The sequence below is a fragment of the Catharus ustulatus genome, chromosome Z, assembly GCF_009819885.2.
Source record: "Catharus ustulatus isolate bCatUst1 chromosome Z, bCatUst1.pri.v2, whole genome shotgun sequence".
Classification (NCBI taxonomy): domain Eukaryota; kingdom Metazoa; phylum Chordata; class Aves; order Passeriformes; family Turdidae; genus Catharus; species Catharus ustulatus.
The window spans coordinates 49,090,698-49,116,897 of record NC_046262.2 but is presented as its reverse complement, the minus strand read 5'-3'; the positions used below and the strand labels follow the sequence as shown (position 1 = coordinate 49,116,897).

General features: G+C 47.4%; 1 protein-coding gene across 1 annotated transcript; it reads right to left on the bottom strand.

Moving 5' to 3' along the window:
* Positions 1–11,072: 11,072 nt before the first annotated feature.
* On the bottom strand, positions 11,073–24,095 carry LOC117010277 (serine/threonine-protein kinase PAK 3-like). Its single transcript, XM_033084582.1, has 12 exons — positions 23,669–24,095; positions 16,613–16,683; positions 15,550–15,667; positions 14,793–14,856; positions 14,628–14,665; positions 14,129–14,178; positions 13,702–13,814; positions 13,341–13,458; positions 12,509–12,608; positions 12,030–12,226; positions 11,800–11,937; positions 11,073–11,563 (listed from the first exon to the last, which is right to left on the bottom strand). The coding sequence occupies exons 1-12, from the start codon at positions 24,093–24,095 to the stop codon at positions 11,462–11,464; spliced, it is 1,536 nt and encodes a 511-aa protein (XP_032940473.1). The 3' UTR covers positions 11,073–11,461.
* Between the last annotated feature and the right edge of the window lie 2,105 nt (positions 24,096–26,200).

Sequence of the window (26,200 nt, the reverse complement as noted above, 5' to 3'; positions counted from 1 at the left end):
GATCCCCGAAGAGAAATTTGGAGGTTTAGTTTTGTCTCTCCATAAAGCCTCAATGCTGCTGCCTTAGAATGCTCTGCACTCAGGTAAGGCAGAGCAAGAGCTGCACTTGCAGTGGCAGGGATGTCCCTGCAGGCAGTGACTGCAGCACAGCCAGCTGAGAGCCCCTTTTGCTCAGGGCAGCTGTGCCTGGTTCAGCTCACTGCTGCAGGCAGCATCACTGAGTGCTGTGAGGGGAATATCCACCACCTCATGTCTGCCTGGAACCAGGCTCCTTGGGGAAACAGGAGTCAGAACAGATTAATAACAAACGGCACCACCTAAAACCGTTGTGCTTTGTGAACAGTTACAGAATCCATGGGAAAGATCATTACTTTCCTTTCACTTTCCTTGAAAAGAACCCAAAGCACTGTAGTGTCAACAGTTACTTATTAATGACCAAGACCAAAAATTAAATCAAGCAAAGTTTTCCATATTGACCTTATAAAATTCTGCATGGGACTTCCTCAAGTTCATTTTTGATCAATTTCCATAAAAGCTTAAGAGATAAGCACAGTACCCAAGTACTCTAAAGTCCAGTTGCAAAACCAACACATTAGCTACAAAGGTAGTTCACTTAAGTGCATTGGGTGGTCCGGACCTGGACCTCAGTGTTCAATATTCCAACCCCTCAAGCAGCAGGGGAACAAGGAAGGACTGGCAGGCCTATGGCTGATTGCAGTGACAAGAGATTGCACTCTTGACCTGAGGGCGAACCACCTACAGCTGAGATCTCTGAACACACCCCATGTCCCAAGAATGTGCTGCAAAATAAATTACCAAGTGTAAAATCTGACAGATGTTTAACAAAATATGAAGACCAACCATACCTCCAAGTGGGTTATACAGTTTGGCAACCTGAACATTTCCAATATGTGACACCGCACTGGCATTTGGCTAAAAGGAAAAAGGAAATGTTCTGTAAAACGCTCAGAACTTTCACACTGCAAGCATTTAGCAATTACTGCAAGAACGAGTGACGTGATGTGTTGCTGTTCTTCCTAATTCTCGTATTTTTTTATCTATACATTTTTCCAATACATCTAATTGTGCAGGAATGAGGCCAAAAGCTGGTTTTTTGTCAGCTTTTATTCTCCTTTCTTTCCACAGTTTCTCTACTACTAGCTAATCTTCTAAGGGAGTTTCATCTGTATTTTTCTTCTTTTCTGCTTTTGTAGACATAATGCTGAATCAATCTTCTAATGGAATGAAAACCCCCAGAATATGTTTTTTCCACTAATTAACAGAGCACTTAGGATTTTTGAGTACAGTAAATTCACGAATACAAGCCGCACTGAGTATAAGCCGCATCTCTGGGTGTTGGCAAATATTTCGGTTTTTGTCCATAGATAAGCTGCACCCGAATATAAGCCGCTCTGTCGTTCGCAGCGAGGACCCGCGTGCAATTAGTAACAGAACCACGGGAGGGCGGGGTTTACTGGCTCAGCTAAGGCTGTGCAGGCTCGGCCCGCTAGGGGCTGCTGACGGGGCCAGGTGGCCCAGCCCGGTGCTGCCGCTTGGGGCCGGCCGCCGCTGCCACTGGGCTCGGTCACCCCGGGTCGGCGCTGCCCCGCGGTGGCAGGCAGGGACGGAGCTTCCCCCGCTCCTACGGCAGCGGCGGCGGGCGGGGACGGAGCTTTCCCGTGCCCGTGGCGCCGGCGGCGGGCGCGGACAAAACACCCCACCTCCTCCCCGGGCTGCGGCAATGGCGGCGCGCACTTCCCCCCCCCTCCCCGGGCCGCGGCAATGGCTGCGTGGGGCTCCCGTCGGCTCCCCGAGACACGGCAATGGCGGCGCGCACTTGCCCCCCCCACTCCCCAGGCCGCGGCAATGGCAGCGTGCACTTCCCCCCCCCTCCCCGGGCCGCGGCAATGGCTGCGCAGGGCTCCCGTCAGCTCCCGGAGCCGCGGCAACGGCGGCACCCACCCCCCCGTCGGCTCCCCGGGCTGCAGCAACGGTGGCGCCCCCCCCGCGTCCTCCCCAGGCCGCGGCAATGGCAGCGCCCCCCCCCCCCCCCCCCCCCGTCCTCCCCGAACAGCGGCAATGGCGGCGCCCCCCCCCCCCCACCCCGCGTCCTCCCCTGGGCTGCGGCAGAGGAGGGAAGAAGAGAGCTCTCCCGCCTCTCTCCCCGCCCCCCGTGCTGCCTGCAGGGAGCCAGGGCAACACAGTAACACTGTAACAATTGCGAAATGCCGGCTTTTACTGGCAGGTGCTTGGCTCGGCGCCCTGGCTGGCACGTCTGGGGTTGTAAATGTCAGAAAATTAGTCACATATTAGCCGCCCCGGACTCTTAGCCGCACTTCCGGGTTTCCACCAAAATTTTTGTCAAATTGCTGCGGCTTGTATTCGTGAAATTACTGTATTTTCTTGATGAATAATGTAACTGATTTGACAGCAAAACTTGAACTATGGCATGCCTTGTTCACAAAGCAAAAAATGTAAGCTCTTCTAGAAATATTACTTAGTAATAGTAGATTAGATTAATTAGTGTTGTTTCTTCCCCAAGATTTTGTATTTTTGTCAGAAGTATGAGCACGATTCGTCTTGCAAGAGGGAAGTAACCCTGTAATTTCTGACAAAAATTTCTTACCACTCCATGGTTTTTATGAATAGCTGTGTTTCAGGCCCACTGGAGGAAAATCTCTCTGAAGAAGAAGGAATTTTTCTCTTGGGCTGTGAAACTAGGAACTCGGCTACTTGAGGACATGGGTCTGCAATTTGCAATTAATAACTTCTTGGTGAGTAATGATTGGTTTCATTTTATGCTTATAAAAATATGTGAACTTACAATGATATTTTAACCTTCATTTTTCTTTTGGTGTAGAGCTGTGTCTGAAGTTTATTGGGAAAGCTGTAACTGTGAATATTTGGCAAGTGGAAATTTGCAGTGCATAATTTAATTACTTTCACTGTGTTATTTACACTCACTAATGAGATACTTTATGAAACTAATCAGATGTTCTTGTTTAGTTGCAGAAATCTTTTAAAGGCATTTTTAATTCCATGTTCACTGCTTTTTCTATGCCATCCACTATCAAATCACCAAATCACCTATTTCTGTCCCCTTTAGTTGAAACAGAACCATTTCAATTTTCTGTTCATGGACTGGTTGTGTTACCCAGCTTCAGGTACACTATTTAATTTTCATTTTCGTTTGGTGACAATAAAGAGCTTTCTGCTAAAGAAAATTGCAGAACAAAAGACGTTTTGTTTTTCTTCATTGAGCAGAACCAAGGAAGACACAACTCCTGTGTGCAGGGGGTAGTTTGCAAATGCAGCTCAGTCTGGTTTCAGAGAGCAGAAGGAATGACCTCTAGTACACTGTGGGATTATCCTCATCTACTCCCAACTCTCTTCTCTTTGCAACCAGTTTGAACCGGATTGAACCAGTTTGGACTGGCTTAGACCTGTTTGGACTGTTTTAGAATGTTTTGGTCTGGTTTAGAATGGGTTGGACTGGTTTCACCCAGTTTGAACGGTATTGAACCAGTTCAGACTGGTTTAGACTGGTTCGAACTGGTTTAGACCAGTTTAGACTGGGAAAAACCAGTTTGAACTGGTTGGAAGCGGTTTACACCAGTTTGAACTGGTTTATACCGGTTTCAACTGGTTTAATCCGATTCTGACTGATTTGGACTAGTTTAGACCAGTTTGGACCTGTTTAGACTGGTTTGAACCAGTTTAAACTAGTCTGAACTGCTCCAAATTCAAACATGACCAAAACAGTTTGAACCGGCTGAAACCAGTTTGAAACAGTCCAAACCAGTCAAAAACAGTCTGAACTGGATCAAACCGGTTCAAACCAGTATAAATGAGTTTGCACTGGTCTAAGCTGGTCCAAACTGATCTAAAGTGGTCCAAACTGGTCTAAACCGGTCTAAAACAGTCCAAACTGGTCTATACTGGTTCAAACCAGACTGGACTGGTCCAAACTGGTCCAAACTAGTTCAAACCAGTTCAAACTGGTCTAAAGCAGTCCAAACTGCTGCAAGGAGCTGCGCAAGGGCACCGCGGAGCTGTGGTTCTGGGACAGAGGGAGGGTTTGTGAGTGATGGGGACCCCAAAACCCATCCCAAAATCCAGCCCAAAGACAGCACACCCAAAATTCCCACAAACAACCCCAAATTTCACCTCACTGACCCCTCCATGCAGTTCTTGGATGCAGGGGTTTGGAGTTCAACTGGTTTTAGTGTGAGATCCTCATTGCACAATTATTCCTGGATCTCTTGAAGCCTGAAAGTTCATTAGTTATGAAAAGCTAATGAATATTGAATGCACCAAGAAAACAATTTTGTATTTTGTAACTCACTGCAAGAAGTTCTGAGCACAGTGGTTACTGCAATGATCTCGTCCTGTATTTCAAATGAAAGGGATTGTCTCTTAAGCCACTGTTAATATGCAAAGAGCAGCTCTTTGTCATCCTGGCAGATGAGAGCACTCTGCCATTCAAGAGCCACTAGCCCATAAATCAGAGCTCATCAGAAGCAGCATTTGATGTGCACAAGCAGAGCAGTCACAGAGGAGCTGGCGGAGCAAACAGCCAGCAGAGCAAGCACACAGGAGCACGCTCTGTGTTGGACAAAATGTGCATCCCACGGACATTCAGCACAGCTGGTGACAGCTTTTCTTGCCAGGCTCTGAGATCCCAGGAACTGGTGAATCTTTCTACCATCTGCAAAAATGCAGGGCCTTCCTCCCCCATCCCTTCACACAGGACAAGCAAAGGGGAAGTTTGAAAACAACTTTCAGCTCTCTTTGTTTGTCCTTGGGAGCAGTTTCAGAGTCTCCCTTGGTGATGGAACAGGTGACAGCTTCACTTCCCTCTCCAAGAACTTCATTCCAAAGCAATGTAACATGCAGAGACCAACAGATTTCCAAGCTGCACATACAACAGAATTCCAAATGTCAACCAGAAGTGACACCTTTGATGGCAGCTGCACAAATAGATTGTTTTGTGTTTGCTACCATTAAGCAAGCAACATCTATTTCAGAACCAGGATTGAAGGAATACAAAATATTACAAGTTGAGAAACTAAATGATAAAATGGAGTCTAGGTAACTGCTAAGCCCCCAGTCATCTTGTAGTTTCCAGAGACTCCAGGAATCTCCTGGCAGGTCAGACACAAAGGCTTTACTTGGTGTTGTGGTGCTCAGATGTCCCACAAAACCTCAGACAGAAGTCAAAGAAGGAACTCACATCACCTGCCTATCTTGAGCTGCCAGTTGATAACCACATGCTAGGACCTGCATCTCTTCGTTGTTCCAAGGAGGCCAATTAGTCCCTCATTGGGATGGCCAGACACAGGATTGTTACAGCAGAGGGTGACTGGTTCAAAAGTTACTGTGCATGTGGTTATCCCAAAATTTCCTTTGTAGCAGTCCAGTTCCCACATCATTCCCACTAGAGCTGACATGACTGTTTGGACACCCACACTGCCAACCAGACTGGATGAACTGGATGTTTTTGCTTCCAGATGTAAAGAAAAAGGCATTTTTTATGCTGTGCTGGTATAATTGCGAACCTGACATGAAAGCTGGTCAATATATGACTTCAGTAATATTGCTGTAAAAAGCAAAATCACAGACAAATGATCTGCTGTGCCCAAGGAAGTTGTTGCAAGATTTTATTTTCTAAAGGTAATTTTCAAAATATTGAAAGCTGCAATTCAAACTGCATTACACACTATCTCCTCCCTCACCATTTTTTTCAAACTCTCATTTGGTTTTCAGATTTAAAAATGAGTGCCCATAGTGGTTTTGAAGTCACATTAGGAAAAAAAGAAAACAACTAACACACCAATTCAGTCAGTCTAACTGATTCCACAGGCATTCGGAGAGATTTATTCAGACTTCAAAACAACAGCCCACAACAATAAAACCTGCTCCCTACCCACACCTGGTCAAGAACAAGGACAGAGGGAATCACTCCAAACACCTTCCCACCCTAACATGCTATTCACATTCAGACCTCAATTTCTATCATGACAAAGATGACAGAGGGTTGGACTGGATGACTTTGAAAGGTCCCTTTCAACCTGAACTGTTCAATTCTAATAGAAGAGCAATCTAGTGCATAACACCCTTTTATTCCCAGCCATTTCCATGAAGTCCCATATTTAAATAAACAAGAATTGAAGCAGAAGAAGGAGGAATATGGGGTTATAGTTGCTGCCACTTTCAAGGGCTTCATGCTGAACTGAACGCAAGATTCTTAAAATCATTGTGAGCTGCCTTGTGAACCTGAAAGATCATGTCTATCTCAGGAATGACTTTTGCAGTCCTTGTGTTTTTGGGAATTACTTGACTTTTCTGTATACAGACAATAACTCAGAATTGTAGATATTGTTCAAATAATGTGCAAACACCCATGCTTCATGATGACATGAATAAACAGGGGTTTTTTCCACTTTTGTTCAAGGAAATTTCTTCCCGAACCAGCTGGGGGAGGGGCTGCTTGGGTTTGCTGCCTGGGAGGGTGGCCCTTGGAGGTTTTCTCCCAAATTTGGCCTAAACCAGGACAGAAGGGAAAGAGAGCTTTCCTGGGGTGTTTCCTCTTTATGTGTGTGCTTCACAAAGGTGCATAAACTTTTCCATTGGTATAACACTGTATCACTGTTAAAAACCAGACACTGATTGATCCTTGTCATGTCCAAAGGAGGCTGCCCAGGTCTCGGCCGGGAGCCATTTCAGGAAATTTACACAACCACCACAGTGTCAACTGGAAGATGCCTGTCCAAGTAATGTCACATACATTTTATTAGCAGCTTGGGGTGTACCATCTCCTGGAGTGTTGACAGAAAACAAACAGCTTGGGAAAAAAAGTTTAGACTTACAAGAACCAATTTCTGGCTACATTTGGTTATTATGCAGCATGTATGACTAATGGTATTTAATATTTATATTAGGTAGAATACTTTTTGAAGTGTGTTGTAGTTGGACCCCTCAGGTGATGACAAGTGTGATGGTGATTCTCTTAGGTGTCTACAGCTTTTTACATAGCTATAGCATATGTAATAAGTTCATTGTGTTATCACAATGATACTCAGAGCCTGAAAAATTCAAATACCATTGGACATACTAAATTTTCCTGTTATTCCATAAAATGTGCCTAATAGTGATACTCAGGACATATTGTTCTGACTTCTGAAGTGATTGTGGAATGCCTCAGACTTTAAATTATGTGAAAATACAGATGCTTGGGATACCTTGGAAGAAGGAGAGAGACCTTCAGTCTTCATGATCTCCAGCTGGAGCACTTCAATTAATGTAGTTTTATTTTCCGTGCAGTGTGGATTGTTTTATGCAAGATACCTCTAGAAGGCTAAAATCTTTGTGGTGTTGTTGATATTTTGTTGGTTGTTTGCTCCTTTATTTGACTTCTCCATTTAGAAAGGTAAATTAGGAAAGTCTACTGCTAGATCATTTTGCTATGATTCGACATAGTGTGAATTGATATTTCATTGTTTTTCTCTAAAATAATAGCAGTCTGTGTTTTATTAGTTGTACCATTTAATTTCTTTCTTCTTTTTTTTGATGAATATTGTATTTTAATTTTAAATCCAACATTGTATGGGCTCAGTACTTGAATTGTTTTAAAAAAATGTAGATATCTTGTTAGTAAGTACTAATTAAGTTCCATTAAAAAAAAGTGCTTTGTGCTGTCCTCATGAAATTCCTGTTTGTAAAGGATATAAATAATGTACAAATTTCTCACTCTGTCTTCACTATTGCCTGTACCCCTGTAGAACAGCAGGTTAACTGGACCAAACTGGTTGTTCTTTTGGTAGCAATGTAGCAATGTTTAGACCTGATGCACTTTCTGAGATTATCTCAATGCAGTTAATATGCAGACACAAAGAAAGAACAGTAATTCTGTGAAGTTCTGTAAAGGAGCTTACTCCTGGTCTTAGCGAGTCTACCCTCGGCTGAGTGACTGACTAAATTTCTTATTTATTCCAAAGAATTTCCTACCACTTCTCTGCTACTATCTGAGGCAACCCCTAGGAGATTTAGCATATGGATGTTAGGCTTAGCTACAGACTATAAATGTTTTCAAAACCTGCAATTTTTTTTTTAGCATGTTTCTGGAAAGATAGATTTCAATGATTTTAAGACATTTTCTAGTGGCTTTCTTGTAGATGGACACACAAACAAAGGCTGATTGTTCCTGGCAGCTTGAACATTAACCTCACCTAATTTTTAACATTGCAGTACATTTCTAAGAATCTTAATGGAGAGCTATGCCTGTTGAATTTCCTCAAAACATGAAATAGAAAATGAACCATCTTATCCTGTATAACTGGGTATCACTCACTATACTAGCAAATAGTCATCAAGCACAGGAAAAATAGGATCAAAGAAGGGGTGTGTTCTAGCAAACAGTATAGAAGTGAAGGATTTATTTGAACAAACAAGTTTATAATATAGTTTAATAGAGAATTGATTTTTTTTTCCCCATGACAGATGTTTGTTTCAATTAACTTGAAGGAAGTTGGAGTTAAATCTTGCAATAATTTACTGTATGTGCCTAATTACAGCCAAGATGACAAATGTTTTCCCACTCAGTACCGTGCTGAGACGTGGCAGCCCTGAGCCATGACAGAGCAGGAGGAGCTCACAAACAGCCCTGCCAGACATGCAGGTTTGTCCATCAGTGACTCTGGTGTGGACACATAGGAGAGATTCAATGGCACCCATTTCCCCTACCCTGCATTACCTCTACAAGTCCAGCCTGTAAGCTGGCACTGCCCAGCCCACCACTAAGCTACGCCCTCAGGTGTCACTACTACACATCTCTGATGGGAAATTCACCACTGCCCTGCACAGCCTGTTCTTGAAACCCAACGGAAAAAAATCAGCACAAAAAAAAGAAGGATTGAAAAGTCTCTCCCAGGGTGTGTGCCATTTTCTTTGACTGCCCCAGACTTAATCATTATCAGACACCCACTCATGACTCCCAGGTTATGTGAAAAACCCCCACAACTTTCATCTCTCAAGTCCTGAAATTCTGCCCAGCCTCCAGTTTATTTTTCTGAAAAGCAAATTTACCATTTCCTGATCACGGAACCCAAGATAGGCTCCAGCTGTCCCATTGTCCAACAGTCCTCTCTTTACAAAGAGCAGGCTCAATGGCACCTGCCCTACAAGGCTCACTCACCATCTGTGTCAGAAAGTCAACTGCAGCACACTCCAAGAAACTTCGGGACAGTTCTCTCTCTTTCTCTCTCCCTCTTTCCCTCTCTCTCTCTGTCTCTCTCTGCCCCCTGCATTTCTAGCAGTACAGATGTCTTCACTTTGTTCACTTCCATTAGCAGAGCCATGGTCACCTGGGGAAGGAAGGGCAGTCACAGATGAGATGCAATGGCTGACCTGGGCAAGAACGTGCCACCGTGGCCACCCTTCCTTTGAGTCACCATGTTAAGCCAGGTGGAGAGAGGCTGGCAAATCCTCTGTCCCGTGCACCCTGCCTGCCTGTCGGGCCTGCCTCACCGCAGGGGGGCTGCTGTTCCACAAGTCTGTGCTTGCATTCCTGATCACTCCTCAACCTAGTCCCACAACTCTGGCACTAAGCTGAGCACTTCCTCTACCTGTGATCACTGCTGCCATTTGGGACTGACCCAGGAGCAGAGCTCTGCCTGCAGATGACCCCCAGGCTGCAGCACGATCCCTGAGCTGCAGAGCAGAGCTCTGTCAGAGCAGCTGCAGCAGTGATGGTGGGTGACTAGCTCAGACAGGCCGTACCTTTCTGCAGGGTGGATACTGTTGAGTCCTGGACTGTTGCAGTCAGTGAATCAAGGGCCTGCCTGAATCCTTCAGGCAGAAGCCAGAGTGCAGGAATTGAATTAAAACTCTTGAATGGACTGAAACATGTTAAGCCACCCACACACAGAATGGGAGTTTAAGTAGAAGAATAAGTAAAAGTTTGAGTATAAGCTTAGATGTAAGTTTGAGTTTTAGGATAAGTAAGTCAATAAGTAAGTTTCAGTGAGAACTGTAGTGTTTTTAGTAAGTAAAAGGTTAAAGATGCCAGAGTAGAAGAGCAAGTATTAAGCTTCTAGTGAAGGTTAATAAACACACTAATGTTTCCAAAAGAGGATCCAGAAGCCCTTTCTTAGACACTACATAGACAAAATAGAACTTCAGTGGGAATATTGCTTACATTTTTCAAATAGAACAAGATAGATGGTATACATAGTTTATACATATCCTAGCGTGTTAAGAAATTAGAATTTTCATAGATTGAGAGAAAATGGTTTGAATTTACATGCTATCTTGTTAGAAAAACCCTATATAAGATTATGCATTGGAGAGAGTTAGTGCTTTTGCTTTTGCTCTTTGCCTTTTGCTTTTTGTTTTTGCCATCGCTTTGCTGTGCCTGCCAGCCTCTCCAACACCCGAGAAGAAGATAGGCGCTCCGGCAACATCACCAACCTCTCAGAGACCCCTGGGGATGGCTCCTGCTTTTGTTTGGGACTTTATGCTAAAACTTAGCATGGACTTTAATGTCTATGACTGTGCCTTTGAAGACCGATGCTCTTTTACAATAAATAACCTTTTCAGCAACTGCTAACTGCTTTAATCATTTAGAGATAACCCGGTACAAAGGGTGTGTCAAGAGCATCGGAAGTTCTTAACCTCACACTGGACAAGCTGGAAGGGCATCAGCACTATCCTGCATGCTGATCTTCATCATCAGCTGTGCTCTGGCCTCTATGCCTGCCCCGGCTACTCCCACATCCCAAGGACTTCTTTCCTGCTGGGTGAGCATATGCTCACTTATCTTTGCTCCCAGTCCACTGATACCCCATTAGCCATGCTCACACCAGCAGCGAGCTCCTGGTATCTCTCATACCTGTCCATGGGTGTTCCCCAGTTCAGTAAGCAAAGATGCTCGCCTCAGCACGTAGTTGGTGCCTCTGGATTTTAAAAGTGACAGCCCAGTACAGCTACAGAATAGCAAGGAAAACAATCTTCAAATGCATTGGAGTGTAACAATTTTATTGCGACTCAGGGTGAAATTAGGAGTCTTCGGGCCTCATCATCTTCATCTGTCTTTAAGTCCTCCAGGAGACCTGTGCAGGTTGACAGCTCGCAGCACATGTGTGGTCAAATTCTGCTGAATTGGACTAGCTACTTCTTGATAGCTTCATTCTTATTCTGACTCATTTATTTCTCCTTTAAGGATAATTCTGAGCTACTCTACAGCAACAATACTCTACTCTTATCTAAACAATCCTCCATTAATGGAGCTTTCTAGAGTCTATAGTCCTAACTAAAACATAACTACAGCTAAGAAGATCTCAAAACATTAAATTTCCCATGAATGATGCAACTCCTGTTAAAACTCAGGGGATGGCTGAATCTCGGCCTAAACATCATGCATCCCCTTTCCACTCCTCTCAGCTGGCACGGTACAGAGTCCTCCTCAGGCACAAGCGTCTCCTGTCCACTCTTCCTGCACTTCCTTGGCTGAGATGATCAGAGCAGCCAGGCTGGAGGCAGGATGGCCTGAGGTCACAAATGGATGCTGCCCAGAGGAAAAACACAAAACAAAGGGACCCTTACTTTGCAAGACCACAGGATCAAGCAGGATTCCTCTGGCTCCCAGCAAGATGCACAAAGAGGACCGAGGCCACCATCTGCCCCTCTGCCTTCCTGGGCCACACCTGCCTCAGCCAGGCCCACATGGCCCACCCTCCTCTCCCTGCCTTTGTGCGGGTGCCCTCAGCTCACAGGCCTTTGTGCCGTTTTGCTTTTCCTTACCTGAAGGAGTTCCTGGGCAGACCACCGCCTGTACTTATCTACCTGCAGGCAACACCGGAGGAAGTCGCGCAGGAGAGGCGAGTGCTGCCTGGGGTTCTGCAGCTTTGGGGGCCCGTTCCTTTCGATCAGTTCCAACACCTACAGCAAATGCAACAGGACACTCCAACTGCTCCTTTGCTAACCACAACAGCTCTCTCCACACTGAGCCCCCATTTGAAGCTGCGCCTTACCCTGAGACGGGCTTCCCTCTGGTAAGGAGCTTCCCCTTCCACCATTTCCAGCCCCACGATCCCCAGCGACCAGATGTCCACTTTGGGGCCATAGGCTTCTCCTCTCACCACTTCTGGTGCCATCCAGCTGGGAGTGCCCACCCTGGAGCTGCGCTTGCTGCGCTCAGGGCTGAGTTGAGCACAGAGGCCAAAGTCAGCTGAGGAGAAAAACAGACCCTGTCAAAGACAGCTCCCCCTGCAAAACCTGGCAAAAGCACTGCCCAGCCCAAGCCTGACAAGGCCATGGTGCAACTGGCTGGAAAGGCAGCCGTGTTCTGCTTCTGTGGGGCCAGAGACAGAAAAACAAGGCATTGGCCACTTCAAAAACACCCTCACCCTTCACACACTGGCCAAGCAGCACTTCTGGGGCAACTGGTAGGAACCCGAAAACAGCCCCAGAGCACATGCTGGGAACGCTGCACCTGCCCAGGGATACCCACCCAGTTTCACAGATCTGTCCATGCCCACAAGAATGTTGCCGCTTTTGACGTCTCTGTGGATGACTTGGCGGGAATGAAGGAAATGCAGTCCTTGCAGGCACTGAGAGAGAAAGGACCGAGGGAAGGGTCAAAGTTGAGGAGTTGATTATGTCCCACAGGAAAGAAAAGGGCTCAACGAGTTTGACAGCTTTCTCCTGGAGTTGGGAGGCAGGGCGCAGCATCATGGTGAGAAAAGTGAAAGGGATAGAGCATGCTGCTTCCACACTCTTAGAAGGCTTCTGTCTTTTTGAAAGGCACCTGAGTTTCCTAAAGCCCTTCCTGCTTTTGCTAAGAATCACGTGAATTTTGGCTGGGAGGTGTCATGGCAGAGATTTTCTTGATAGCCTTGTGGCAGCAGAGGAGGAAGCAGCACATTAGACATGTTCCAGAATCCAGTGCCATCTGGGCTGAAATGCTCTCCTTGGAGGCTGAGAACATCTCCATTGCCCTTAGCTTGAAAATTTGCAACTTGCATGCCTGCTTAGGGCTGCAAGGAATACAGGACAGTCCTACAGGCTGAATGCAAAGGTTGAGAGGAAAAGCTGACAAGACAAAAAGCGAGTAAGCGAGCATGAGCACCAGAGGACAGACAGTATGGAAGCATGCAAAGACAGAGCCCAGGGAGTGCAGGGACATGGGCAGGGAGTTCATTTCAGATGCTCTTTCTTCTTCTCCATGGTGTGACAGCAGCTCCAAAAGAAAGGCGTAAGCAAGAAATCTCTGCTGTTCCTTCCCACCTGTTGACAAGGACCGTGCTGGGCAGGCCAGGGGAAGCACAAGCAGGATCCCTCACCTCCCGAGAGACAGCGCCCATCTGTCCTTCCTCCAGGTACACTGCCCTGAGGATGTCTGACAAGGTGCCGCCGTCCATGAACTCCATTGCCAACCAGAGTTCCCCATCAACCAGGTAGTTGGAAGAAGAAAAGCAGAGCATGGCGAGAGAGGAGTGGGCACAGTTCACTCACCCCAGGGCCTGAGGCAGGCTTTTGAAACTGCTCTCCAAGCTACAAGTGCCAGAAGAGATCATTGCACACTAAGTGCCACTTGCCCCCCAGGCCCCATAGATGACTACTCCCATTTCTGCAGTGACCAAAGGGCTTGGTCACTTCTGGCTTGCACTATCTAAAGGAACAGTGACATGACACCAGCCCAGCCTGTCTAAGAAGGTAACAATATTGGGATTCCTGTTGTCCCTCACGGCCAGGATTTCATTGACAGTCAGCTCCTCGGACATGTCCTCCTGAAGACTCATTTTCTTGATGGCCACCTAAAAGGACACTCACTTGAAGACCACTCACTTGAGAAGTGGCTCCTTGGCCGAGATCTCAGGGAGCACAGAGTGAGTGCTGAAGCAGTGATGCAACAAGCTGTGCCAAACCTCCTTTGGACTAGACAGCAGAGCTTAGGAGGAGCACCGCAGCCCGTCCCAAATGCATTCTGCACTCTGAGCCGAGACTGTGCTTCAGAGCAACAGCCTCTGCTGCAGCCATGGAGCAGCCAGCCAAAGCTCTGGGCTGAGCTGACAGCAGTGGGGAAAGCGCTTCAGAGCTGCAAAATCTGCTGGGGGTGTTGATACTTTACCTGTTGTCCTGTGCTGGCATCCAGGGCTTTGTAAACAGTTCCAAAATGCCCTAGAAAGAAAAGGGCAGCAGAGAAAACCCTTTAGTCCCTGGCAGTGAAAGCAGGCCCAGGCAGGAGATGTCTCCAGGTTGCCTGGACTGTTTAGAAAATGCCTGGCTGCAGCATCTCTTCAGCCAGTATCCCACCAGCCTCTGCCATGCCAGGCAGGGGGTGCAAGAGAAAACTGAGCTCCAGCATGAAGACCAAGGGCTGCTGCAAATCTCCAAGGCACACCCCCAGTCAGGTCAGCTCCAAACCTAAGGGGAGCTCTGTCTGTGTGTGGGTGTGCATGCATTCTCGTGTAAAAAAGCAGAGAAAAATTATATTCAAAACACTGTGGTTGAGAATCTGACAATTCTTGGGTGCCAAAGTGTTCTTTTAGGCCGTAAAGCTGCAGAGGCAGGAGATCTTCCAGGTCCTGCTCCTTGCCGCAAGCAGGACATTGCCAGCACCAAGTTACCTTTGATGGTGCCTTCAGAGTGCTCTGACTCAGCAGTCCTGAGTGATGGCAGGAGGCCAAGCCAGAGTCTGGTGGGATTTGGAGCTTGCCTGACTTCACGCCTGATATTGCAGCAGCCAAAGACTCGGCCCATGGTTTTGGAGAAGGAGCAGGCGTCACTCTTACCCTCGTCCAAGTTCTTCAAATGCTGTGTATTTCTTCGTTGGCTGGTCCACACTCACAATGCTCCCTGAAGGACAAAAGCAGTGCAGGGCACTCACTTTCAAACAGAGAGGCCACTCCACAGATGATCCCAAATGCAGCCCCACTGTCACCAGCTCTGGGCCCTTTGCAGTCACTTGGCTTCCAGCTGCTGAGAGCAGCAAGTGGGAGAGCAAGCTCCTCCACCTTTGAGCAGCTGGCCTTTCCAAGAAGGACTTTCTTTCCTTGAAGCACAGTTTATCTCATGTGATAAGCCCAAATGAAGAACCAGGCCTTTAAGAACTGGGCCCCCAGAGCAGAGGAAAGGCCTTTGCAGCTTCTGCACTCACATCAACCCTCACTGTCAGGGCCACTTTGGAGCACAAAGTGTCCAAGCCAGAGGAGGAGTAAAAACCACAGCCAGAAAACAGCCGGGGCCAGAGAGCTGCCTGGGGCCTGGTCACTCACTAGGTGCCGGCCTTCTGCTCAAGCACAAACAATCATCCCTGCTTTTGTCTTTGGCACAGAAGGCAGAGCCAAGGCAGTGCCAGCTGCCCTCAGAGGCAGCAGGAGCAGCCCGAGCGCTTTCTCGCTGCCTCAGAGCACAGCCACAGGTTCTGCAGGGAGGCCCAAGGCCTCTGAGACACTAAAGCCAGGAGGAACTGCTGCCACGGCCAACACCGAGACACAGTGCAGGCAACACCGTGCCCTGGCAGACAAAGAAATACAGCAGCAGACGTACTCAGGCTCTTCAGGCTCTGCTCCTCTCTTGGCTGGGGCTGCAGGGCTGGGCTACTGGACGATGCGCTGGCAGCTGGGGGAGTGCCGGCGGCACGCTGAAGTGCAGAGCGTGTGTCGAGCTGCGAGAGGAAAGGATCGCCCGTCAGAAGGGGGGCTGGCATGGATGGCCCACAGAGTACATGGCAAAGGCAAGGCCTCAGGGAGCTGCTGTCAACCAGCGCCTCTTCTGCTGGGGGCTTTTGGATGTCCCCTGCTCCAAGGCAATGGGAAAACTCCAAAGGCTACTTTGATGCAGGAGCTCTTGGCCAATTCCATGATACATTTTATCCACTTATCTGCAAGACGACTGCAACAGGTATTGATGTGCTGGCAAAGATCCAGAAGGAGACCAGAGAGTTGCCCAAGAGCCTTGTTGTTTTCTGACTTCTGTGCTCTGCTGGGCAAAGAAATCACCCTGCAGCAGGCGTGCAGGTGTCTGACCAGAAGGCCAGAGCATGTGCCTTTTCTGATCTGTTCCACTGATTTCCCCTCTGTATTTCAGGCTTTAAGGAGTGGCCCTTCAGAGCCACATTCCAGCCCTTGCGAGACCCAGCGGCCTTTCCAGTGCGCAGCTGCCTAGGATTCTCCTCACCAAACTCTGCTGTGACCTTGTGGAAGTGAAGCACAGTCTACACTGTGCCTGAAGGTAATTAGGCCATGGAGAGGGGCCAGTGTCTCCTAAGTATCCTGCAAGGCTGTGATGTGCATCTTTGGACCTGTCTGCGTGCTGTGCACAGGCAGCCTGCACAGACGCTGGGCAGCAAGGGGCTCACTTCTATGCTGGGACTAAATTAATGCCCCAAGAGACATTCTTGGGCCCTCCCAGCAACCCAGCAAAGTCATGCTTCAATGTCAAAGGTCAGAAGCCAACAGTCAGGAGTGCCTGGCTTGGCAGAAGCAGCACTAGGCCATGGCAGGCACAGAGCTCCCAGCATCTTTAGCCACGAGCACCAAGGGCTGGGTCATCCACAACATGAAGCTTGGCTCTGCACCACAATGCAGGACCAAGCCCAGGTGCCACCCACTGGCTCTGCAGGTTCTGGCTGTGGAGGCGCTGCAGCTGGAGGCTTGATGTCCTTTTGCTCCTCTTCAACCTCTTTGTCAACAAGAGAGAGAGTCAGAGGAGGTGCTGAGCCTGCTCTTGAGCCCTGCAGACAGACAGCAGTGAGAGAGAGAGAGAGAGAGACTGGGAGCAGACAATCATTTAGGAGCTGGTTTCTGTTGAGCTGGCTATACAGCCAGCAGAGGGGGAAATCATAGACTTTGATACAAGTGGCATTCTGAGTCATGAAAACCCCATGAAGATGGGTGAATTAGCAGGGACTCCTCTTGCAGTGCATTTGGGCTGCCACCATTGGCTTTCATCTCTTGAGAGGCTTTGCACTGGAAAATTAGGAAAGAGCCAGTGCTCTCATTGCTACTGCTGAGGCCAACAGCCAGTTGGGCTTTCTCTCAGTGTGCCAGGCTGGCACTCTACACTCTCCTGCAACAGGCCAAGTGCACAGCTTGGCCCACAATTCTTACACCAGCAATGTCACAGGTTCCTTTGCCACTCACGAAAGGACAGGTTTGCCTCCATCCACGCGTGAGGTGACCTGCAGCGAGCAAAGGAGAAGAAGCCAGATGCCCTTAGAAATGAGCCTGTCTTGAGGAGTCCCACAGCACAATTTAGTCCAAACAGAGAACATTTCCCTTTTCCCAACATGCCTCCAGGAGCAAATGTTCTTTCCCACGGCCAGCAAGGGAACAACAGCGGTGCTAGCCTAGGCTCTGTCTACACTTGGGCCTCTTTTTTCAGGAGGCAAATAGAAACACGGTCATGGAAATGCCACCTTTTCCTTAACAGTCACAGCTTCACTTCTGCCCAGCTGTTCACGCAGTGTTTTCCTCTTCTCTTTCCTGCATTTTCTCAATTGCTTTAGAAATCTCACACACTAATTCCCATCAATTTGTGGAAGACGATAATGCAGGAAAGCTTCCCCCATGGGCCCTCTTCTCTGGGGCAGCTCTCTGCTGAAGCAGCCTGGGAACAGCTCCTGGCTTCAGCAAACCCTAACTGCTTTGGAGTTTGTGCTGCATGGCCAAGGGAATCGCTGTCTTGGCACACCATAAAGGGTCAAGTCAGACAGCCAAGGCCTCTCAATGGCAGAATGTCCAGCAAAAGATGCTTTCCCTCACTCCCAGAGAGAACCACAGAGTTTTTAGAAGTACTTCAGAGGATCTCTCCTTAGAATCTGAAAATGCAGGTACTCTTGCTTGAAGCAGCAAACTGAGGGAATGACAGACTTCACTGCCGTGTACGGTCGTGTAGAGGGAATGCAACCACTGCAGCCTATATTGCAAATCTTCTCCGCCCGCCACCTGGTACAGACACCCCCTTGGGAGATGACGCTGTTGGCAGGAGACCGACCAGAGCGGTGGCATCTGAATGGTCGTTTTGCTCCCAAACAAACTGGCTCACTACTTGGGCAAAAACAGCAGGGTGAAGCACAGGCCAGGTGATGTGGCCCCCAGGATAAACCTTTACTTACGCGTCAGGTGCGTGAGGTAGTAGCCGGAATATGCAACAGAAAAAACGGTGCAAACTGCAGCACAGACTTGCTTGATCATTTTAGCAATGCTGTGCAGGTTTGCACACTAAACGCCACCCGAGGGAAGAACCAAAACTCCTCTTGGGGTGCAGGCCTTCTGCTGAGAGCTCCTTGATCACAAGGATCCTCCTGCAGCTGGCGAGTGCAAGAGCTGCTCTGGGCAACCAGGCCTTGTGCACCCCGGGACAACGCCGTGCTGCCTTGACCTCACAATGGCAGCGCCGACAGCGCTACCTTGACCTCACAATGGCAGCTGCTCTGGGTTTGTTGCCATAGCTGTTCCCAGCAATAGAATCTGCTGTACAGATGATGCAAGGAAAAGCCCAGGAATTTCTCCTCAGGCATGAAGCGGCAGGAAAAAATCCTCACAGTTCATAAGCCAGTGCTCAAGGCATCCCAGGGAAACTCAAGAAGTGCACTAGCCCAGCCGGTGCCCATGAAATGCAAGCAAACATGACTTTTGGTCCCCAAGGCTTGAACTAAAAGCAAATCTGTTTCTACCTTCTGGCATGTTTGTTGGTTCTGAAAAACCAAACTTCTTCAATGACATTCAGGGAGCAAAAGAAGCAATGGAAATAAATTTCCAGCAGTATTGCAGTGTGCAGTTGCTTCTTGAGCACATGGGTGAATGTTCACCTTTGCTTTGACTGACTTTGGAGCCTGACCTCTCTTTGTGTCAGGGAGATGCTGGCTTAACTCCTTTTGCTAAGCTCCTCTCGTCCTGCTTGCATTTTCTCTGGCAACTTAACCTCTCAGGACATGCAGAAGGGCTGTGCGGTCATTCTTGGGCTGCCACAGTTTTGTGGTCTTGGAGCTGTGGCAGCAGCCTGCGGCCCACGGCTCCGCAATGTCCTGCAGATGTTGAGTTCCAAGCAACGCTCCCCCAGGCGTTTGCCCAGGTTCTGTGCTGTAGAGGGAATTACGTCCGAACAAGGGCATAATATCCTCATTGAGAGTAAAATGCATAACCCTGTAAATGGCTGAGAGAATGGTGACATTGAGCTGTCTCTAAATTAAATATATGAGAAGATTCAATAAAGTGACAAACTGCGAGCAGATGGGAAAGAACCATAAAGTTACAACCGTAAGTGGATGGGAAGGTACATTAATGTAGCAAATAAGTAAATAGACGTGCAGGGAAAGTATAGCAAAGTAGCAAATACATAAAATGGATGTGACCAAACTAGGCTGCTAGACTGCCTGAGCCAAGGCATGGGGGAGATGCTGTAAAAGCACATGAAACCAATCAATAAGTAACAAGTAATATGTGGACAGTGCTTAATAAACAATTGTATGCTTGCTAGATTTGCGTGATCATTGTAACAGACCATATAAAAATGTATGCTTTGATGCAATAAAGCTGGATGTTAGGGATCCACCCGCGCCTCCATGAGTACTCTGTGAATACTCGGCTAAGATCTCCTGCTGTCCAGACAAGATTTCTCCCAACACCATGCACCCTGTAAGATTCCCTGCAGACATTTGAATAGCCAAATGCCAATAGAAATGACAGGGACTTTCTTAACTTCCTTCTGTTGCAGAGTCCCCAATTAAATCCAGGAGCCAGCTTGAGAGTGGAAAGAGAATACTGGCTGGGAGGAGGTAAAAAGTGCATGCAGCTCCTCTGGAAATCAACTTTGTTCACCCATGGAAGGAAGAGTGATGCCTGGCTTAGCTTGCTTTCCTGGTGATTCAGCACAGATGAATCCTCTGCTGGTACACTATACGGAATCTTTGAGGAGCTTTACAATGGATTCTTCCTTCTTTGGATTTACAGCACTGGATTGCACTTCTGCCCACAGGAACATGCGATGAGTGCATGTGCATAGGAAATAGGTTTGCCTTAGCATCCCAAGACATGCCAGATATTTTTAATTTTGAGCAGAGTTTTCACAAGTAATGGTGACTGGAAGACTTGCCAGGATCTGATTGCTCATTCTGTATCACAGCAGTGAAGAGCGACTTTTGAACCCAACCCTTTCGAAACCAGGAATTACCAACCAAAGCAGATTGTCTCAAATTTCTACAGGTTTTCTTCTGCTTTGTGAGTGGCTTCCTTATGTTGCCTTTTTCCCAACCTGGAAATGAAACTCCAGATAATTTTAGTAAGGAGGTAATTTTAAAAGGATCTTTATTTGAAGGTCTCCAGAGGCAATTATGGAAAGATGTCCACAAAAGCCCACTCCTCCAGGTCAAGCCCCTTGTCTGGAGCCTTCCTTCAGCACTAGGTGTACTTTTTTCAGGAGAATGTGTCTCGAAAAGTTGTTCTTGGCCATCATTCCCAGGAACAACCAAGACAGTATGGAGCCTTGTACCTTCCAAGGCTTGGAGCTCTGGAATTTGTTTTGTCTTTCTGATTAAGGAAAGGCCATGGAAAAGTAGTGGAAAACTAGCCACAGTAGACTTCAGAGCTACAAGTATAATTGTGAAGAATACAGAGAACATATACAAGAAAAAAAAGGCAATCCTAAATGGCATCAATTACAGCTTTTTGATCAGCACACAGATCCTCTCATTTCCCCTACTTTGGCCTTAAGCATTGAAGTAAACAACCTGGTTTTGAAATGCAGCTGAAATGCAACTGTTTCTTCTTCTTTGTATAACTTTTCTTACTTGAGATGGAAATATTGAGTTGTCCTCTGCTTTAGAGCATACCTTGTAATTGTGGGACTGAAAAAAGACCACAGGAACTTCTCCCAGGCATGGAGAGTATGCAGAAGAGTATCATAAAGATGCCCTGGCAATATTCATGTTATGCTTTATATATAACTTTATCAATTTTATAGTTTAGAATAAATGTTACTTTGAAGGATTTGAGCTCAATTACACCAATGAGTTTTCAGCAGTCAAATTTTCCTTTAAGACTAGACATGGAAAGTAATCACTTAGGAAAATGAGTTTTCCACATGTGCAGTACTCTCACGCCTGTCTTATTCTTGATAAGGTCCAAAATTGCTCCATCTCATTGACTGAGCCCACAGGAAATTTACAGTAATTTCATGACCATAAGGCGCACCGGACTATAAGGCGTACCCCCCAGGAGTCGGCAAAATTCGCAACATTGTAGATCAGATAAGGCGCACCGGACTATAAGATGCACTTTTTTTTTGCAGCGAGGCTCCGCCCCCAGCTCCCCCCGCGTGGTTGCTGGCCGCGGCCCGGCCTCAACCCAGCAGCCATTGGCCCCCGGGCCCGCCCAGACCCGACAGGGGCGGTGCCACGAGCCACCGGGCCTGCCTTCACCTGGCAGCCATGCGCCCCCAGGACTGCCTGGACCCGGCAGGGGCGGTGCCGCGGGCCCCTGGGCCCACCCCCAGCCGGCTGCCGTGGCACTGCCGGCTCCTCCCACGGCTCACAGCTCACACTTCTGGTTTGGCAAATTTCGCAACTTTGTACAACAGATAAGGTGTACCGGACTATAAGGCGCACTTCCGGGTTCGAGGGAAAATTTCAGTCAAAAGGGTGTGCCTTATAGTTGTGAAATTACTGTAGTTTTTCTTGAAAAGATATTAATCTGATCCGTTAAATTACAGAATGACCTCTGAAACGCTAAAGTACTATGCACTTTACCAACAGCTCCAGGGCATATCCTGTTGTAGATGGATTCCTCAGCATTAAAATCAAGTATCCTGGGGACTCTGGAGCCTAGCTCCAGAGATACCATAGTCAAAAGTCACACCTTGAAATATAGGTCACATCAGTTTCAAAATAAAATAAAAGTCTTCCATATATGTGCAATTCACAGATGAGGAGGAAGGGAGGAAATGTGCTGGAAGATTCTGAGAGGAGGAAAAAAGTATTATCAAAGTATACTCATCCTTGTCCATTATTCCACCTGGGTGAACTCCTTGCTGTTCAATACTTAGAGTCATATTAAAAGTTTAAAATGTTAACTTTACAGTTATGTTTCCTCCTTACCATACCACTGCTCTGGGGATGGGATGCGTTTTCATTCTTTTCTAATGGAGTAGAGGAATATATTACTTTAAGTGGATTCCATCCAAGAACACAATGTGGGCTATTCTATCTTGTAAATGAAGCGACAAGAACTGAGAACTTTGTCAGAACTATGTTTTTCCATAGTTTTTTGATTTTTGGTCTGAACACTCTTTTGACAAGTCAGATTGTACCTGAATTTTCAAATATGTACATGTTTAGTATGTCCAGGTTTCTCAGTTGCTGAGGGCTGGTCATTGATGCATTTACCCAGACTCCTGGAGGACTGCCCCCAGGCACCTTCTGTATGCAAGACCAGGGAAGGTGTGTGGGTGACCAAAAAGCTTCTCGTATTCCATATCTATCTATGCCCAAATACTGTTACTGTGCATTTTGGGCCCAGCAGCACAGAGACGCAAGGCAGGTGGAGATGATGTCGCTCCCTTTAACAAGGTCAGAGTATCCTGGCAGAGTGTCCCTTTTGCCTTTTGGCTCACTCTCTCGCCTCTTGCCTCACTTGTTTCTTGGCTTTTGCCTTACAGTTGAGGTGGACTGGGCAGAGGCTTCCCTTTTGGGCCCGCTTTTGCCTGACCTCATTTTGCCAAAGGCAGAGGGGTGTTTAGGGTGGGTTTTTGTGGGCTGGCAACAGTAGCAACTTGGCAAAGCTGCATCTCCCAACCAGAAACTGTTTCACAGTGACCTTTTCAAGCCCTGCGGTGAATCCTGAGCTGTCCTGGGGCCAGGCCACCAGAGGGTTCCTTCCCTCCCAACCACAGCGACAGCAGCCGCTGGAGTCCGGTAGGCGGCAAGAGGAGGCGGCAGTGCTGGCCCCACACATGCTGGCTCTACTCATCTGCTACTGGAACTGCTCTGTAAGCTCCAACCTTCCTGGGAGGGTTTTCTGCCCCACCCTTTCCCTTTGTCTCTCAGACGCCATGGCCACATATGAAGGCCGCTGTTTTGAGGGGAGGGTCAGATGCCATTTTCCCTTTGTCTCCCTGTGGCAGTCGCCATCTTGGAAGGGGTATTTCCACTATTTTTGGTTTCTTCTTTTTTCTGGGGGGCTTTGTGAAGTTTAACAATTCTGTATCTGGTGATTATTTAATGGGGATTTTTGCCTGATTTAATTTTGCTAGTTAGTAAACTGCTATTTTTTCACTTGTATCCACTTGTATTTAGTTTCTCCTTATTGCTGGAAAGGGATTGGTTAAAACAAAGGTGGGGGGGCAGGGGGATGACTCATTTCAGAGTGTTCCCCTTTAAAATGCCTTAGGTGAGGCAAATTCACTGAAGTGATGATGAAAGTCGCTGAGGGCTGCAGGGCTCAGGCAGATCCCTGCCTTGGCCTCTTGTTGGGCTGAAGAGAATCCTGGAGACTTCTGGGTGAGCGCGCCCTGACCTGGCCAGGAGCAGAGGGGCCGTGGCTACAGCCCTGGGCAGAGGGACCGGCCCCCACTGCCCTCCCCAGCTCCTCCTGAGGTTGGTCCCACTCTGTGAGGTCAGGCACAGATGGTGGGGAACTGCAACTTCCATGGAGGACAGCGTCTGATGTACCAGCTTCCTCCTCCACATTGGAGCCTGTAGGGTTGCTGGCAGAAATTCCCATGGAGGAGTTGCTGTTGCTGGAGCTGGTGGACCCGCTGCTAGCTGAAGGTCTACGGGTTTCCTCCTCATCAGCATGGGAGTGCAGCAGCCTCTGAGCTTCCTCACTGCACTGGCCCACAATGATATTGATAAGGCCATGAACCAGTTGTGCTGTGCCTTCCCCGAGGCTATTCTGCAGCCTCAGGATCAAGGTCTCCACATCCAGACCATAGACACAGAGATCATTCAAGATGTTGCTCTCTGCAGCCTGCACCAGCCACCACTTGCCCCAGAATATTCTCTCCAGCCTTTGGCATAGCCAGGGCAGCACAGGGTCCAGGAGACGTTGTTTTTGTTGGAAGAGTTCTGCCCATACCTCAGGCGGGATGTCACTCATGGTCTCTGGCCCTGCAGTTGCCTGCTGAGGTGGGGATGGCATCTCCTGTGGAGAAGATGGAGGGGACACTACAGAGTAATGGCAACCATTTTCCCATATCACTGCCGACTCTCCAGGAGTTCCTCCTTCCTGTCTGCTGACTTCTGGTGATTCTCTGGAGAGAGTGACGGCACACTGTAGATAGTCCCATTCACTCTGCTCAGAGAACCTGATAGATCTTATCAGTGCTCTGCAGAGCGGGCACGATGGATTTCTCAGTGCCCATCTCAGGATGCAGCCCAAGCAGAACTGGTGGTGACAGGGCAGAACAGAAGCCATATCATTCTGAGTGCCCTGGCAGATAGCGCAACTCCAGTTTGTTTCCGTGGCCATTTCTGTGCCCTGTAGCACGCTAGGGACAGCTAAGGACCAGGAGCTGCTCCCCCTTGCTGGTGTCACGCGGATCAGTGTGTGACTATGTGAGAGCCATTCTGATTGTCCCAGAGGGGAAGAAGAAACAAGATGTCAAGAAGGACATCATCTAGGGTGCCAGAATCCAATCACCTGTCCCACTCTAGGGGGATCTTTTCCTGCACAGCCAGCCTTCACTGCTGCAAACACCTGTGGTGTCTGGATGACTAAGCCAGGCAGTGCCAGGGAAACAGTACGGATGGCTCCAAGATGGGTACAGAGAGCTGCCAAAGGCAGCCCCCAATACAATACTCAGCACGGCGAGAAGCTGGATAGATCTTCCAGACTTTGCTGAGCAGGAGTCAATTCTGGAGCCAGACTGGCTCAGGTTCTGCCACTGCACAAATACAATTAGCAAGAGGTGATGTCACAATCCATTCCCCGATGATGTTACAATCTGACACTTGGTATGTCACCTTCTCATTGATGGCATCATGGTGTGCTCCCCCCATAGATGCATGGTGCCAAGAGAAAAATAAAGGGCCAACTGTTGACCAATGACCATCTTGTCAACTAGACCATGGCACCAAGTGCCACATCCAGTTGTTTCTTGAACACCTCCAGGGATGGTGACTCCACCATCTCTCTGGCCAGTCTGTTCCAATGTTTAACAAACATTTCCATGAAGAAATTCTTCCTAATGTTCAACCTGAACTTACCCTGGAACAGTTTGATGCTATGTCCTCTTGTCTTGTCACTGGTAGCCTGGGAGACGAATGAGCTCCACCTTGCTACAGCCTCCTGTCAGCCAGTTATAGAGACTGATAAGCTCTCCTGAAACCTTATCATGTCTGGCTAACCCAGTGGCCTTCATCAGTGCAATGATTGCATCAGTGGGAAAGGGAAAAGTCACAGAAGTCATCTACCTGGATTGTTGTTAGGTTATTGAAAGAGTCTCCTGCAGTATTCTTGCAGCTAAATTGGAGACACATGAGTTTAATGAATGATAAATTGATAAGTAATTAGCTGGATGGCTGCATTGAAAGAGTTATAGTCAATGTCTCAACATTCGAGTGGAAATCAGCAGCATGATCTGTATACCTATAAACCAGAAATAGGAAAATAAGGAGCATCCAGGACTCACTGGAGGATGTTAGAAAGAATCACACTCTTAAAGCATGAAGCATTGATTTAGAATTTGCTCTTGTCTTCAGCTTTCCAAATTACAAAATTTCTTGAGATTTACAATTTGCATTCTACTAGTGTAAATAAGTTTAATACCTGTCTTTTAATTCTCCTGACCTGGTAAAGGGCCTCCACTTAGAACATCTAAACTTTTACAGCTGAAGGCTGAAAATCTGTTTTTCATAAGCTCCTAAACTATTGCTAATCTCTCTTAATTACTCTCTAGTTGCTAACATCAGTTGTTTCTTACCTATCTAGTAGAAAAAAATTCAACCACAAAAAAAATCCATAATTAATTGTTCTGCTCTTACATGGCTCCTAGAAAAAGGACATAAACTAGGGTTTACTTAGTCTGGGACTAAGAGTTCTACCATTTGTATAAACAGGCAGATGTCTTTTTTAGCACAAAGTTGTTCTACAAACCGAATTTTAATGATCTATGTCAAATCAACCAAAGCAAAACTTAATATACACAGATCATAGATATAGAAAAAAATTGTGTTAAATTAAAAAGATTTTTTGTTGGATTT

Excerpts from the sequence above, each read along its gene's own strand:
- LOC117010277 (XM_033084582.1), bottom strand. The coding sequence starts at position 24,095 with ATGAGTGACATCCCGCCTGAGGTATGGGCAGAACTCTTCCAACAAAAA. Across the intron at positions 16,684-23,668 it reads CAATGTGGAGGAGGAAGCTG|AGGTTGAAGAGGAGCAAAAG; the intron begins GTACATCAGACG and ends TTGTTGACAAAG. Across the intron at positions 14,857-15,549 it reads GCAGAGCCTGAAGAGCCTGA|GGAGCATTGTGAGTGTGGAC; the intron begins GTACGTCTGCTG and ends TTTGTCCTTCAG.